The sequence below is a fragment of the Carex rostrata genome, chromosome 5 (genome assembly GCF_964058835.1).
Source record: "Carex rostrata chromosome 5, lpCarRost1.2, whole genome shotgun sequence".
Lineage (NCBI taxonomy): Eukaryota > Viridiplantae > Streptophyta > Magnoliopsida > Poales > Cyperaceae > Carex > Carex rostrata.
The window spans coordinates 12,597,224-12,612,589 of NC_135922.1; the positions used below are offsets into that span (position 1 = coordinate 12,597,224).

The window sequence follows — 15,366 nt, forward strand, 5'->3', positions numbered from 1 at the left end:
CAGTGCACAGTATGCGAAGAGGTCGGAAAATATGAGTGGTTGTTCCATTGCAACCACTGTGGAGACTCATACCACCCGTTATGCGTCTGCTCATCGTCTTACCAAGGCAGCAGAGATCCGAGATACAATTCATGGATCTGCCCTGGGTGCGAGAACGATGACCAAGAAGAAGAAGATGATGACGAAGACGACGATGAAGAAGAAGAGGAGGAAGAGGAAGAGGCTGCTGGAGAAGATGATGAGGAGGAAGGAGAAGAGGAAGACGAGGAGAAGAGAAGGGCGAGGAAGAAGCAGAAAAAAAAATGAAGAAGATCAAGAAAGCAATAAAGACAAAAAAGATGAATCTTCAAATAAAAACAAGAAATAGATTATTTTTATTTTTAATATAAAATAATTTATATTTCATTTGTCTATATTTTAATTGTTTATATTTTATTAATCTTTACTTAAATATTAATATTAATATGAGATTATTAATATAAAATATAAATATGAGATTATTAATATAAAATATAAATGTACTAATTTAAATATCAGATTATTTAAAAATATAAAAAATAAAGAGGCACTTTTTCGATGGATTCGTACGCGGACCTTTAATTAAACATCCGTGTAGAATACTTTTATACACGGTTTTTTAATTAAAAATCCGTGTATAAAGGTATTTTAACACTTTAATTAAATATCCATGTAGAAAGGTATTTTAACACTTTAATTTAACACGTTAATTTATATCTATAACATTATTAATTATTTAGATAGCATCATTTATTTAACAAAAAATAAAAAATTATAGAAAACAAAATGTTGATTAAATTAAAGCAAATATATTACATCAAAAAGGATCCTGGCTAATACATCATATAACACAAAAAAACTGATTAAACAAAATACAGAAGAAGAAAACAAAAAAAGCTAGCTAAATTAATGAAACATGCCTTCATAAAGGCCCTAGCGCGACCCCGGCCTCCTCCTAATCCAGGGGCTCTTTGGCCTGATCCAGTGATCGCCCCTCCTTATGTACGGCTTTGGTGGTGGGTGCTCCCTTCGACTTCGGCGTGGCACATTTGAAGGCGGCCACGGCCATGTCCTCCTGTAGTTGGGAGGAGGCCTGAGATAGCCGGGAGGGACTTCGAAACCGGGGGGGAGTTCCAAATTAACATCAACCTCTTCGGGCGGGACGTAGCCGGAGGGCAATGGCCACGGCACATTTGAGGGGTGAGCACTGCCGGCCGGAGGGACTTCGGCCATTTCTACTTGCAAATAAAATTTATATAAATATCTTGATCGAACTAGTTTTATATAGAATTTTGAAGAGCCGTTTCGTCTTCTAAGAATTTTAAATTAATAAATATTTGCACACGGACGTTTAATGAAATATCCGTGGAGACATTCTCTATCATTTCTAAACGGTTTTTTACTTAAACATCCATGTAGAAAGTTAAAAGCGTGCCCTATTTAAACTGAAAATGTGCTTTTTAAATAATTATCTAATCGAAGTCGGAACGACGTCGCTTCAAACTCTAAAATTTTATTATTTATAAATATTTGAGTTTAGATGAAAATTAAGTTTAAATATAAAAAAACATAAAAATATGTCTTTACATTTCGAACTTCCCAAGGCGCGAATTTGTTTCCGCGAACGCATAGAATTTATACACGGATTATTAATGAAATAACCGTCTAGAAATGTCTTCCTTCACGGATGTTTAATTAAATATCCGTGTATAAATGATTTGCGCGAAATAAAATGCGCGTTGGGTCGGCCTGGTCACTTTATTTTCAAAATCCCTTCGTCTCCTCTAAACCCTAAACCCACGTGTCTCCTCCTCTCTCTTTCCGTGGTTCCTCTCTCTTGGTGCTGCCACTGTTGGTGTTTCGCTCTGTCCTCCTGTAGTTGGTGAACCTCTAAGCTCATCTCGCTCGCTCGGTAGATTGTAGAAAGAACGATGACACATTCAGGTGAGGATAATGTAGAGAATGTAGCTGTGATGGATAATGTAGAAGGAGAGAATGTAGCTGTCATGGAAGAAGAGGTCTCGCAGGCTCGGCCTGAAAAAAGGAAAAGAGGTCCGACAACGTGCAAGAAGATCACTGAGCGAAAGGAAATATTGCCAATTGAATTCCACAAGAACGGCTGTGCGAAGGGTGATAATCGGGCAAAGTACTCAAATTTTTGCGCCTCCACGGTGAAGAAACATGCATCTATCCTGGTTGAGCGCTGGGATCAGTTTGATCAAAAGGAGGACAAGGACCAATGGTGGAACATTGTGAAGGTAAAGTACCTAACAATTCTATTTTTTTTTGGGGGGTAGATGAACTTACATGCAGTAGCTTCGTTGTCAATCAGGACCAGTGGAACATCGTGGACGACCCAAAAGGCAAGATAAAGGGAGTGTCTTTGAAGATAATGAATGAAGCTTGGAAGCAATTCAAGAGCAGGTTGAAAACAGTTTACATGGATCAAGGGAAAGATCCGTTGCCAGTGTATCCTTGGCTGACACAAGAGGTGTGGGAGGAGTTCCAAGCTTTGAAGAAAACAGAAGAATTCAAGGTATGTAAATTTAGGTAACTCATTAGAGCATCTCCAACAGTGATTGCTTATGGATTGCTTATGCTGATGTGTCAATTGTTTCTGTAATTGCTGGGTTGGAATTAATTTCATAATTGCTAATTTAGCAATTAATTTCAATTGCTGGATTGGAGATGCTCTTAGTTTTTGTTCTTTCTCAATCTGTACTCATCTTCCTTAAGTAATAGATTTACTTTGATGTTCGAAGAAAAAAAGTGAGAATGGCAGGAAGATTGCCAAAATGAACAAGTACCCGCACAAATTAGGGTCGGGTGGTTACGAGGGTAAGTCGAAAGAATGGGCAAAAGTTCTTTTGCAAAACCAACAGTCTGACTCACCCGTGGTTAAGATCAAAAATCCTAGGGGCCAAGATTAGCTCATGGGAAGATCTGAGGTAACCGTTGAGGGGCGGATAGTATTCCAAAAGACGTGGAGCCCGTTGCTCATAAAATGGTAAGAGCCTTTTGTTATAACTGTGTCATTCAAACAAAATCATAACTCTGTGTACATTACTTAGTGTTTTGTTATAACCAATTTTTTAATAAACAGTTGGAGGTGGAGGAGGAGGTCAATTCTGGTACCCGGACTGTCGCAAGACAAGAAGATTCCTTGTCCTTGGCGCTCCCGAATCCAGAACACACCGGTCGAGTTAGGGGCAGAGGGGTCTACACGGGCTGGAAGGAGGAATTCAATGGAGCAAAACCCCGGAGAAGACCTCGTGCCAAGGTCAACAAAGACGAGATGGAATCAAGGTTGGCACAGGTGCGCCAGGAGGTACGCGAGGAGCTTTCAATGGAGTACAACCAGAAGCTGGCTGAGCTGGAATCAAGGATGGTGAACCAAATGCACCAAATTAGGCAGCCATCCGAGGACCGACCTCCCGTTTCTCCGGGAGTTCGGCGAAGCAGTCAGGCATCCGGGACCAAAGTGATAGGCGGCTTGGACAATCTAAAGGTAACCACTACTTGTTCATAATCGAAAGGTATTGTTGATTCTCGCGGTTAATTCGCTAGACAATATTATTTCATTCTAAAGACAACTAATTGCTGATAATTATTGCAGGAGGCCACAGCATGCGACCTCGTCATGTATTTCGGTACTACTCCTCTGACCATTGCTAATTGTATATCCTCCTGTAGCCGGTGATCAGTTGAGGCCCAACTATCTCCGCGTAGCGATTGAGAAGATCACGCAGGATTGGGCTGTGAGAATACCTCTTCCTGTCCCTGTCGATGAAATGGTGGTGCTTGATGATGCCCGCTATTCGACAGTCCAATGGCCGAAAAATCAAATTATTTTGGACAATGTACGTAAACTCCAAATACAATAGGATATCTTATTCAAATCATTCTTTTTTAATACTTGAAAAAGACATATACAAAATTTGATACAGGCACGAAGAGGTGAAACAATCAATGAGGATGAAGCGTTGTCACCGGTACGGGACATGGAATTAGCCTTGGTGTCTGTTGCGCCAGAAGTGCCTGATGCGCCAGTGGATGCGCCAGTGGATGCGCCAGTGGATGCGCCAGTGGATGCGCCAGTAGATGCGCCACTAGACCGTACGGGGCTCACAGCAGAAGAGGTTAGCCGTTTGCCTGATCAGTTGCAGACTCTGCACGCCCACTTGATCAAGGCACCCAAGGACATGACGGCTGTTACCTTCAGTGTCCCCCCAGGTATGTTTCTACACGATGGTAGGGAGGTCGTGCTGCCTTTCACAGAATTCAACGACTTTCTACAGGGCGCCTCGTCAAGCGATAAATGGCTCGATGTGGGAGTCATCACCGTTTTCCTCATGTTAGTGACCAATCAATTATTTATATCATGTGTATAGCACTCAAATATATACTCTAATGTAAAATGATGATTTTTCAGGTTCCTAGTCCAGAAATGTCGTGAGACCGCATCGAAAGGTAAGGTGAACTTGTGTGCACTTTTGGACCCCGGCAGAATTAATGGAAACATGTTGGACTGGTATGAGGATGATTGTGTCGACTACTTGCGTAAAGCGATGCATCATGCTCGTGGGGATCAAAAGAAATTCCTTCTCCTGCCATACCACCAAAGGTAGGTTACTTGTAACCCTTAATTGTTTATATTTTCAGTTAAACAATTACACAATGAACCATAGCAAACACTTGTGTCACCATTACATGCTGAAATATATATGTCACCAATTTTATGCTAAAGTACTACAATTCTTCTCCCCCCACAGCTCCCACTGGTGTTTGTTGGTGATTGTGCCACTTGAAAATACGATTTATATCATGGATTCAAACTGGCCCGACGAATCCATCACCACTCAGCAGTCCAAAAGAGTCATGACTGCTATAATTAAGTAAGTTATATAAATATCACTTGGTTTGATTTTTTTTTTATAATTGTGGAATTGCTAATTACAGTCACTCAATTTTGTAAGGGCTTTTCGGCAATATCTTAAAGAGGGTGGAGTGCAGAGCACGGGTAAGAGCAGAAATAAAATGAATGGGAGGTGGATGGAGGTGAGCACACTATAATTTTATAATTTCATATTTTTGGGTTCAAAAATTTATTGTCATTCTGACATAGGCTGCTGAATGTAAATTTCAGTGCCCGCAACAGATTGGCGGTTGGGAATGCGGTTATTACACGATGATTTTTATGTTTCACTTTGTTGAGAGCATACAATTCAAATGGCCAGCATATCCGGTATGTAATTCATATGTTTTGCCTTGACTTGTCCATACAATTAATATTGATTTCCTCTAAACTTGTTTTATTAGTTGCATTGTTATAATTGTAATAATTTATTTCTATAAAGCAAAACAGAGATGTAGTTGCCATATTTTTGTAACTTGCATGTTTCGAATTTTTTGTAGTATTCACCAGAGTCAAAGAGTTACTCCAAGGAGCAGTTAGATCAGTTTAGATGTATGTGGGTAGATTTTTTTATAAAACAATTTTGTAAACCAGAATATGGATTTGTATGATCTTTGTATAATTTAGTGTACATGAATTTTGTATTAATTTTTGATATAATTTGGAAATTTCAAAAATTTAGGGGTTTTGGTATTCTTAATTTGGAAATTCTCTGTTCTGGAATTGATCTGATTTTAAATGGCTGGCAAAACTGGAGGCTAGCCAAAAAAAAAGCAAAAAATTTTTAAAAAAAAATAGTTCAATTATACACGGACATTTTAAAATTTATCCGTGTAGAAAGGTTTTTCCAAATTAAAAAAATAAAGAAGAAAATTAATACATAAAATTATATATTAAAAAAATATTAAAAAATAAGAGAGGTACACGGATATTTAATTATACATCCGTGTAGAAAGATATTTCCACAATAAAAAAATAAAGAAGAAAAATAATACATTAAATTATACATTAAAAAAATATTAAAAAATAAGAGAGCTACACGGATATTTAATTTTACATCTGTGCACAAAGGTCATTCAATATTAAAAAATATTAAAAAATAAGAGAGGTACACGGATATTTAATTATACATCCGTGTAGAAAGGTGTTTCCACAATAAAAAAATAAAGAAGAAAATTAATACATAAAACTATATATTAAAAAAATATTAAAAAATAAGAGAGCTACACGGATATTTAATTATACATCCGTGTAGAAAGGTCATTCATTATTAAAAAATATTAAAAAATAAGAGATGTACACGGATATTTAATTATACATCCGTGTAGAAAGATGTTTCCACAATAAAAAAATAAAGAAGAAAATTAATACATTAAATTATACATTAAAAAAATATTAAAAAATAAGAGAGCTACACGGATATTTAATTATACATCCGTGTAGAAAGATCATTCAATATTTAAAAAATATAAAAAATAAGAGAGCTACATGGATATTTAATTTTACATCCGTGTACAAAGGTCATTCAATATTAAAAAATATTAAAAAATAAGAGAGGTGCACGGATATTTAATTATACATCCGTGTAGAAAGGTGTTTCCACAATAAAAAATTAAAGAAGAAAATTAATACATAAAATTATACATTAAAAAAATATTAAAAAATAAGAAAGGTACACGGATATTTAATTATACATCCGTGTAGAAAGGTCATTCAATATTAAAAAATATTAAAAAATAAGAGAGGTACACGGATATTTAATTATACATCCGTGTAGAAAGGTGTTTCCACAATAAAAAAATAAAGAAGAAAATTAATACAAAAAATTATACATTAATAAAATATTAAAAAATAAGAGAGCCACACGGATATTTAATTATACATCCGTGTAGAAAGGTCATTCAATATTAAAAAAATATTAAAAAATAAGAGAGGTACACGGATATTTAATTATACATCCGTGTACAAAGATATTTCCACAATAAAAAAATAAAGAAGAAAAATAATACATTAAATTATACATTAAAAAAATATTAAAAAATAAGAGAGCTACACGGATATTTAATTTTACATCCGTGTACAAAGGTCATTCAATATTAAAAAATATTAAAAAATAAGAGAGGTACACGGATATTTAATTATACATCCGTGTAGAAAGGTGTTTCCACAATAAAAAAATAAAGAAGAAAATTAATACATAAAACTATATATTAAAAAAATATTAAAAAATAAGAGAGCTACACGGATATTTAATTATACATCCGTGTAGAAAGGTCATTCAATATTAAAAAATATTAAAAAATAAGAGATGTACACGGATATTTAATTATACATCCGTGTAGAAAGATGTTTCCACAATAAAAAAATAAAGAAGAAAATTAATACATTAAATTATACATTAAAAAAATATTAAAAAATAAGAGAGCTACACGGATATTTAATTATACATCCGTGTAGAAAGATCATTCAATATTTAAAAAATATAAAAAATAAGAGAGCTACATGGATATTTAATTTTACATCCGTGTACAAAGGTCATTCAATATTAAAAAATATTAAAAAATAAGAGAGGTGCACGGATATTTAATTATACATCCGTGTAGAAAGGTGTTTCCACAATAAAAAAATAAAGAAGAAAATTAATACATAAAATTATACATTAAAAAAATATTAAAAAATAAGAAAGGTACACGGATATTTAATTATACATCCGTGTAGAAAGGTCATTCAATATTAAAAAATATTAAAAAATAAGAGAGGTACACAGATATTTAATTATACATCCGTGTAGAAAGGTGTTTCCACAATAAAAAAATAAAGAAGAAAATTAATACATAAAATTATACATTAATAAAATATTAAAAAATAAGAGAGCCACACGGATATTTAATTATACATCCGTGTAGAAAGGTCATTCAATATTAAAAAAATATTAAAAAATAAGAGAGCTACACGGATATTTAATTATACATCCGTGTACAAAGATATTTCAATATTAAACAAAATTAAAAAATAAGAGAGTTACACGGATATTTAGATAAATAACCGTGTAGAAATCTAATTGTACACGGTTTTTTATGTAATAGTCCGTGAAGCTCGGTTATGGAGAGCGCCAGTGTCAAGTATTTGTAAACGGCTGTGTATGTAATAATCCGTGTAGCTATTCAGTAATTGTACGCGGTAAATATCCGTGTGTATATATACAAGGATTTCTAAACCTTGACAGCCTACGCGGCGGGAAATCCGTGTAGCTCGCTTGTTTATGTCCGTGTATAATCACTTATTCTGTAGTAGTGTAAGGAAGGTGGGCTAGGAAAAGGAGCTGCTGGATTGATTCTTTCCTTCTTTGCTTAATTGATTCTTTCCTTCTTTGCTTGATATCAATTTATTTTCCCTGCTGAATATTTTGTTTCCCTTGCTGATTATTACGATCTCATGTGATTATTTCACAATGACGATATGGACCGGATCAATTGAGAAGAATGCAGTGTAAACCTTATATCTGGCCGTGGACCATCCAACTCTTGCCAATGAATGGTGGCCTTGAACTTTTTCTTGATATTTTCTATTTTTTTTTCTTTATTGGCAGTTGTAATCAACTTAATTAAATTGGTTATCCTCGGTACACAAAACTGAAGTGTATAATTTTATCTACTACTGTTTCTTTTTTCTTCTGTACATGCACGAAATCCCGTGTTAATTCATTTTGCAACGTCTGAGATCCAAATCTATGAAATTAACTACTTTATTTTATGATCATCTATAAATATATATATATATATATATATATATATTTATTTTGCTTTTTATCTAGTAGCATTCCTCTCAATTCAAAAATTATATTCTTAAAAAAAGCCTCTGATTTAGTGGCAAAGACAATGCTCCATGTGGGAGGTCGTAGATTCGAAATCCAGACGTCGATCTTTTGTGGATATTAAAATAGTTTGGTGGTTTAACTTCCAACTTAAATAAAAAAAAATTATATTCTTTGTCCAATACATATTTTAATTTCTAAACCGAAGTCCAAATAATAATCATAGTAATTACAATTTCTCCAATATGTACAATGTCCAGCTAAATTTTTGCAAAATGCACAAACCAAAATAGTCAATAATATGTATAAATTTTGGTGAAAATTTCTAATGTTTTCTTATGAGAAAATGCAAAGCATATGACATCTGATATTATGCATGGTGATGAATAATTAATTTTTGTGACCTGGGAACAACAAAACTTTATGAAATAACATAATTGATTGCATAAATGCTATTATTGTTTCAAAGACACAAGTTTGCATGATTAAACTACTACGAATGACAATCGAATTTGTATGATCTTTTGATCTCTTTAACATGACTCGTCTATTATATATCCAAAATATATAGGTCATAACAATATAATATTAATATAATATTTCAAATACATCTTAGTTTAGCTATATCAAATGTAAAAATTGTTTTGCAACAATTCCACTAATTAAACATATTTAGTAGAATAAAATATTGGAGGAAACCAATTTTAATAATATGAACATGCAAATACTGTACTTGTCTCTTTCCCTGTTTTCAAGAGCAATGCTTAAAATGACATTTTCTGATTGCAGATACTGCACTTGTCCCTTTCCCTGGTTTCATGGACTTCTCCAATTCATTGATAATGATAACGCCTCTAATCTCCTTAATAGAAACCAACATCATTTCAGCCGAAGAATTTATATTCCACTGTCCTTTGCAAGCCTAAAATGAATCAGCCTGTCTATCATGGTCTTCCTTCTCTGTCTGAGTTGAGTTTGACCCCAATGTTTCTCAATGACGAGGCAGGCTACATATGATGCGCTTCTGTCGTATCCAAAGTTGTATAAAAGCCGGCGAATTCTCATGTCAAATGTTTGATGCGTATGAAGGAACGATGTTGCTTGGATGTTGCTTGGATTAAGGCGGTGTCATTCTTTTCAACAAAGGTTATTATAAATAGATATCATGCATAGTATCTAACCAACTATTATCCAATTATTGGTACTGGATAGGTGCCTAATTAAATTTTCATTTGATTTCTTTTTTTTTTATCAGAAAAGTTGTAATGAACTTAATTAAGTTGTTTATTCTTACTACCAAAAGATTGTGTTTACTATTTTTTTTCTGTTTTTTGGAACTAGGATTCTAATGCTAAATATGTTTTGAACATGTACATCATCGCAAGATGTAATAAAAAGAGAAGTTACATCATCAGGTTTTTACAAAACAGCCCCAGGACAGATATATACTAAATTCATTGGAGTATAACTATGAAACAAAAAATTGATTAAACCCACCAATGGTGGTCACAGTAAGAAAAGTCAAATTCAATAGGAAAAATCAAATTGTGACAGATGCCACATCAAAAGACAAGGGTCAAAAAGCATCTGCATAACTGAGCAGCCTAGACATTGCAATGCCTAATATCATTAATTATGATCATATTTTAAAATAATAACTTCTAGCTTCTTAATTTATTTCGTGAAAATGTCACACATATTACATCTAACTCCATAATGACGATGGCAGCAATTTTTATTTAAAATTAATATGTATGATCAGGTAACTACAAATCTCTATGAATTAACAACTATCTAACATGATTACGTGTATTCAACTGTTACTGTTAAAAAGAAAAATTTCCAAGAGTAGAGACTACTAAAGAAGGACAGTTAAATTTGTACATATGATCTTTTTATCTTTAACATGTTCATCAGTTCTAAATCAAAAATATATAAGTCATGAAAACACAACAGATCAAAGACACAAATTTCCATGAATGAACTACTAAAAATGGACAATCAAATTTGTATGAACTTCTCATCTTTAACATGTGTCATCTATTATATATATGAAGAAATACATTGTCATGAAAATACAATACATGAAATTCCTTTTTGTTTAGCTATTTTAAAAATAAAGATTGCAATACAACATTCAACTAATTGAACAGATTTAGTTGAATAAAATATCAGAGGAAATCAATCCTATTAATATGTACTTTTAGAATCCCAACCAAGAGCTAGTTCTTCCATCACTTAATTAGTTTAGAGAGATATCATGTTTAAGCCATTTCTTGAATGGGTGGAGAACAAATCCAAATCTTCTTGATCGGTCGGTGAGATACAGTCTTGAGTAGGTCTTGTTGAATATCTGTGACCTTGAATTTATAAAGGTCGGATTTATGTTGTCCGTGAGAGATTGAGTCAAGAATTCATGTGATAATTGTTTGAGGCAAGATGCTACATGGTTCTCTGTTGAAGAAGACTGGTCCATTGTTTCTTTTGAATGTACTCAAGGTTGGCGGCTTTGATAGCACACGAAGGTTTACAATGGCAGGATCTTTCAAACTGCACAAGTGTACGAGTGATTTGTATAATTTAAAACGAAATGAATCATTTGGTTATATTTTGGATTTTTTTTTTACGTATAACTAGAATGTATGAAAGAATAAAAGATTGAAAAAAATCAAGTTTCAAATTTTCAATTCATTTTAAATTTGTAATTACAAAAGTAGAATGAACTTATATATATAAATAATCATCTCTTTCTATGTTTCTAAACTTCCTCGACTACTTACATTGTTAATTGAAATATCCCACCTAATTATATAATTATTCTAAACGCTGCCAAAGTGCCAATTAATAACTACTTATAACAAACCTTTCATTATTTATTCTAATTACAATTATCTTCAGTTTATTTCATCTACAATTACGTTCCAAGGGCATTACAAATGCTAAAAATATATTACATTTTAGGTCCTGAATCGTACCAGAATATTCGACTTTAGCATAAAACAATATAGTCATTGTTTATCCGATGAAAGTATTTTGTTCTTATTTAGAGAAAATTATAATTTTTTGTCTAATATTCGTTGGAATACAACTACGAAACAAAAAATCGATGACCTTAAAATGGAAAGCCCAGCAAACTTGTCCAAAGAGATAAAACAATCAATGGTGGTCTCAATTTAGAGTGTATTAGGCCATGGCTTGGCTCCCTGTCTCTTTTGAAACCAATATTGCAGCCTTGCGGGGCCACAAGTCCGCAACCTCTCCCTTCTCCCGCTGTGGTATAATGAGGTGCAACAACTCTGACAGAAAGAGGCCCACCATTCAGATTCCCTTCTATGTGGTGTTAAAACATAATAAGCAATAATTCCTTCACATAATTCATCAGATTTATCATAACTAATTAATTATATCTGTTCATACGCTAGAAGAATTAAATTAAATACACTTTTAGTTTTGTTAATAAGAAAATTCAAATTGTAACAGATGTCAAATCGAACGACAAGGATGAAAAATTAATATGTAGCTTTTAACTGACAGTGATAACAATTGGAGTTGCGACTTATCAGAGAGAGATCGATCGTTGAGAAACGTTAGATACAGATCAGACAGAGAAAAACAGTAAAATATATGTGAGGTATTTCAAATTTATATATAAAGAATTATATATATCTATATTCATTCATTCTATTTGATATATATCTCAATTATTTTTTACAATATGTAATTTTATTTCCAGGACAAATGCAAAAAATAATCCTACTGAAAAATGTTATCAATATGTAAGTATATATTCTAATTCAATGTAAGAAATCATATAAATATACTTTATTTTGTGATTATTTATTAAAATTTGTAGATTCTTTTATATATATGTTGTATACTATTTGATAGCATTTCTGTTAATTTAAAAATTATTATTTTTCTTCGATATATATTTTTATTTCCCAAGTGATGTCCAAAAAGAAGCCCTAGCCAATTTGCACAATCTAAATCGGTAATACTATGAAAATTTGGTAAGAGACTTCTAACTGCATTTTTGTGAAGATTTGTCATGCATATGACATAAGACATATGACGTACTGTATGGCATTAAATACTTGCTTTTTGTGGCAACAACCTATTTTATTTTTTGTTTTCCAGTTCAATATGTATTAGCAGAAATTATTTTGTAGATACCACTATTATTGTTTCAAAGACACAAAATTTGCATGGTTTAACTACTAATTAAGAAGGAACAATCAAATTTGTATGATTTTTTTTTGCCTTTAACACGAGTCATCTATTATAAATGCAGAATATATAAGTCATGAAAATTGACAATACAATAGATCAAATACGTCTTTGTTTAACTTATTAAAAGTAAAGATGGTATTACAACAATTCAAATAATTGAACAGATTTTGTAAAACAAGGTATTAGAAGAAATCAATATAAATAATATGTCTTTGCACAATTCTCTAATACATCATCCATTTTCCTTTTCTCTTGTTCAAGCTTCCCAAGTGCAAGCTGCAGACAACATCCACTAGAAAACCATCTCTCTTTGTATTATCTCATTAATTGATTTCAAATTTGAGCTTTCCAGCATATATAGGAGAAAGGAGAAAAGTCGCATATCGGGAGGTAATAGAGATACAATGAAGAAAGACAAACAACCGTAAAAAAAAAAAAAAAAATTATGTAGACCGAGAAACAGATTCTTTTAGAATATATTCACACATCATCGGCTGAAATGTGTCAACCAAGAGCATTTGAGAATGAATAGGCATGTTATTCGGCATAGATTAACAGATTTGTGCCCAAAACCTCTTTTCCTGACCCGAACTTGCTCATTTAAAAGTGTGCAAATTTAAAAGTATGAAGGAGAGGACAACTGGGTTTTGATCAATTGGGAAGAAGGCAATGTCCGAAGACTATTATTAATAAATACCGTGGTATATTGCCACTACCATCCAATAATGGCCATCGGATAGATACCAATTTTTTATTTCATTTATTCTAATGTATTTATTGCTAGTTGTAATTAATCATGCACAGCTAAATGTATAAAAAAGATAAACATTTATAATGCAAAAGAATGAACAACTTAATTTAGACAAAAGATCCACATGACCCTCACCTGCACACAATAATACAACTCTAGTGATGATCATCACTCTCCAACTCTCTCGACTCGTCAATAATTCTTTAAATCTAAACTAAAAGAACATGATGATATTTTACATTGTCATTGGTAAGAAACTACTTGGCCCAAATTCTGGGCATACCAACTCTTTCGGCCGACTCATCTGGCATGGCTATTCTTTCAAACACTTGGATTGCAGACTCCTAATTTTTTTCTATATATAGCTTGTCAATCTATGCATATCAACATAGTTCAGCAAAAATTATCCACACATCTGATTTTGCAATAATTGTAGTTTCTACACAGCTTGTCTCAGCCAAAAAAAAAAGGAGGAGAATTGTGATAGGCGTAGCGAGTCCATGTAAAATGCAGCTTATTTATGGAGATGTAACCGTCACGACTCTGGTAGGGTTATATTTCAAGCCTATCCCAATTTGTTTGGGATTAAAGGCTTGATTGTCGTTGTACTTTTGACTTGTCAGGTAAAAATGGCTTCGAGGAAAACATATCTGTGTGTTTTATCAATGACATTTGTGGTTCAAATAGCAATGGGTGTAGGTTACCTTGTAGGAGGAAGAGCAGGAGGATGGGATATAAACATTGATCTCAGTACATGGGCCACCAGCCAAACGTTCGTGCCTGGTGACAGATTGAGTAAGTATTCAATTCCTGTTCTCTATACATTGGCTTTACAAAGACAAAAAGAAAAAGAGTAGTAATAATAATAATATATAAAATTGAAAGAAAAATATCCTGATTAATATTTGGTGGCGTCTTCAGCATTCAAATATGCATCATTCCACAACGTGGCCGAGGTAACAAAGGCCGACTATGACACATGCTCTGGAAGCAACCCATTACACACATACACAGATGGAAGTACCACCATCAAGCTCACCAAGGCAGGAAAGAGGTATTTCATCTGCACCTCACCAGGACACTGTGACGCAGGCATGAAACTTGAAGTTGACATTGCTTCCACCGCTGGCACAACCACACCTACTCCTGCTCCAGTTGCCCAACCACCAAAGAGTGTTGCACCATCTCTGGCCCCAGTGGAAGGACCAACAGCAAATGATACAAATGCGACTGACATGCCAATTGTATCAACGCCTGCTCCGTCCTTGGTGCCGATGTCAAGAGCTGTTAAAAGTGTAAGGTGGGCCCATGTCGCTCTGGGTCTTGGTTTCGGGTTGTATATAGTTTTGAACATTTGAGAATGAAAGGTAGTTATTGTTGAGATGATCAGTTGGTTCATTGTTAATTTCTGTGTTTGGGAGAGGCTTTCTTTAAAAGGATGATATGTTAATATTGGGTAGGCATATCGTCACACCCATTTATATTAACACAACATCTTTAAAAATATTTAATGTATGAGAAATTTTTAACTCTCTTTAAATATATTTCTAACTACTGTATTTGTTCATAATGTAATTAATACAGTGATAATTTAATAATTGTTTGATTTCCACAATTGCTAGATACTCTTTTATTTTC

The 15,366-nt window shown here is 33.3% G+C and overlaps 1 protein-coding gene across 1 annotated transcript; it reads left to right on the plus strand.

Moving 5' to 3' along the window:
- Nucleotides 1-14,277: 14,277 nt before the first annotated feature.
- Nucleotides 14,278-15,086, plus strand: LOC144553859 (uclacyanin 1-like). Its single transcript, XM_078302052.1, has 2 exons — nucleotides 14,278-14,523; nucleotides 14,650-15,086. Exons 1-2 carry the CDS (start codon nucleotides 14,358-14,360, stop codon nucleotides 15,084-15,086), a joined length of 603 nt encoding a protein of 200 aa, XP_078158178.1. The 5' UTR covers nucleotides 14,278-14,357.
- Nucleotides 15,087-15,366: the final 280 nt, after the last annotated feature.

What these genes read in the sequence shown, in the direction of transcription:
- LOC144553859 (XM_078302052.1), top strand. Translation starts at nt 14,358, where the DNA reads ATGGCTTCGAGGAAAACATATCTGTGTGTTTTATCAATGACATTTGTG. An exon ending in CGTGCCTGGTGACAGATTGA is followed by an intron (nt 14,524 to 14,649) that starts GTAAGTATTCAA and finishes TGGCGTCTTCAG; the next exon opens with CATTCAAATATGCATCATTC.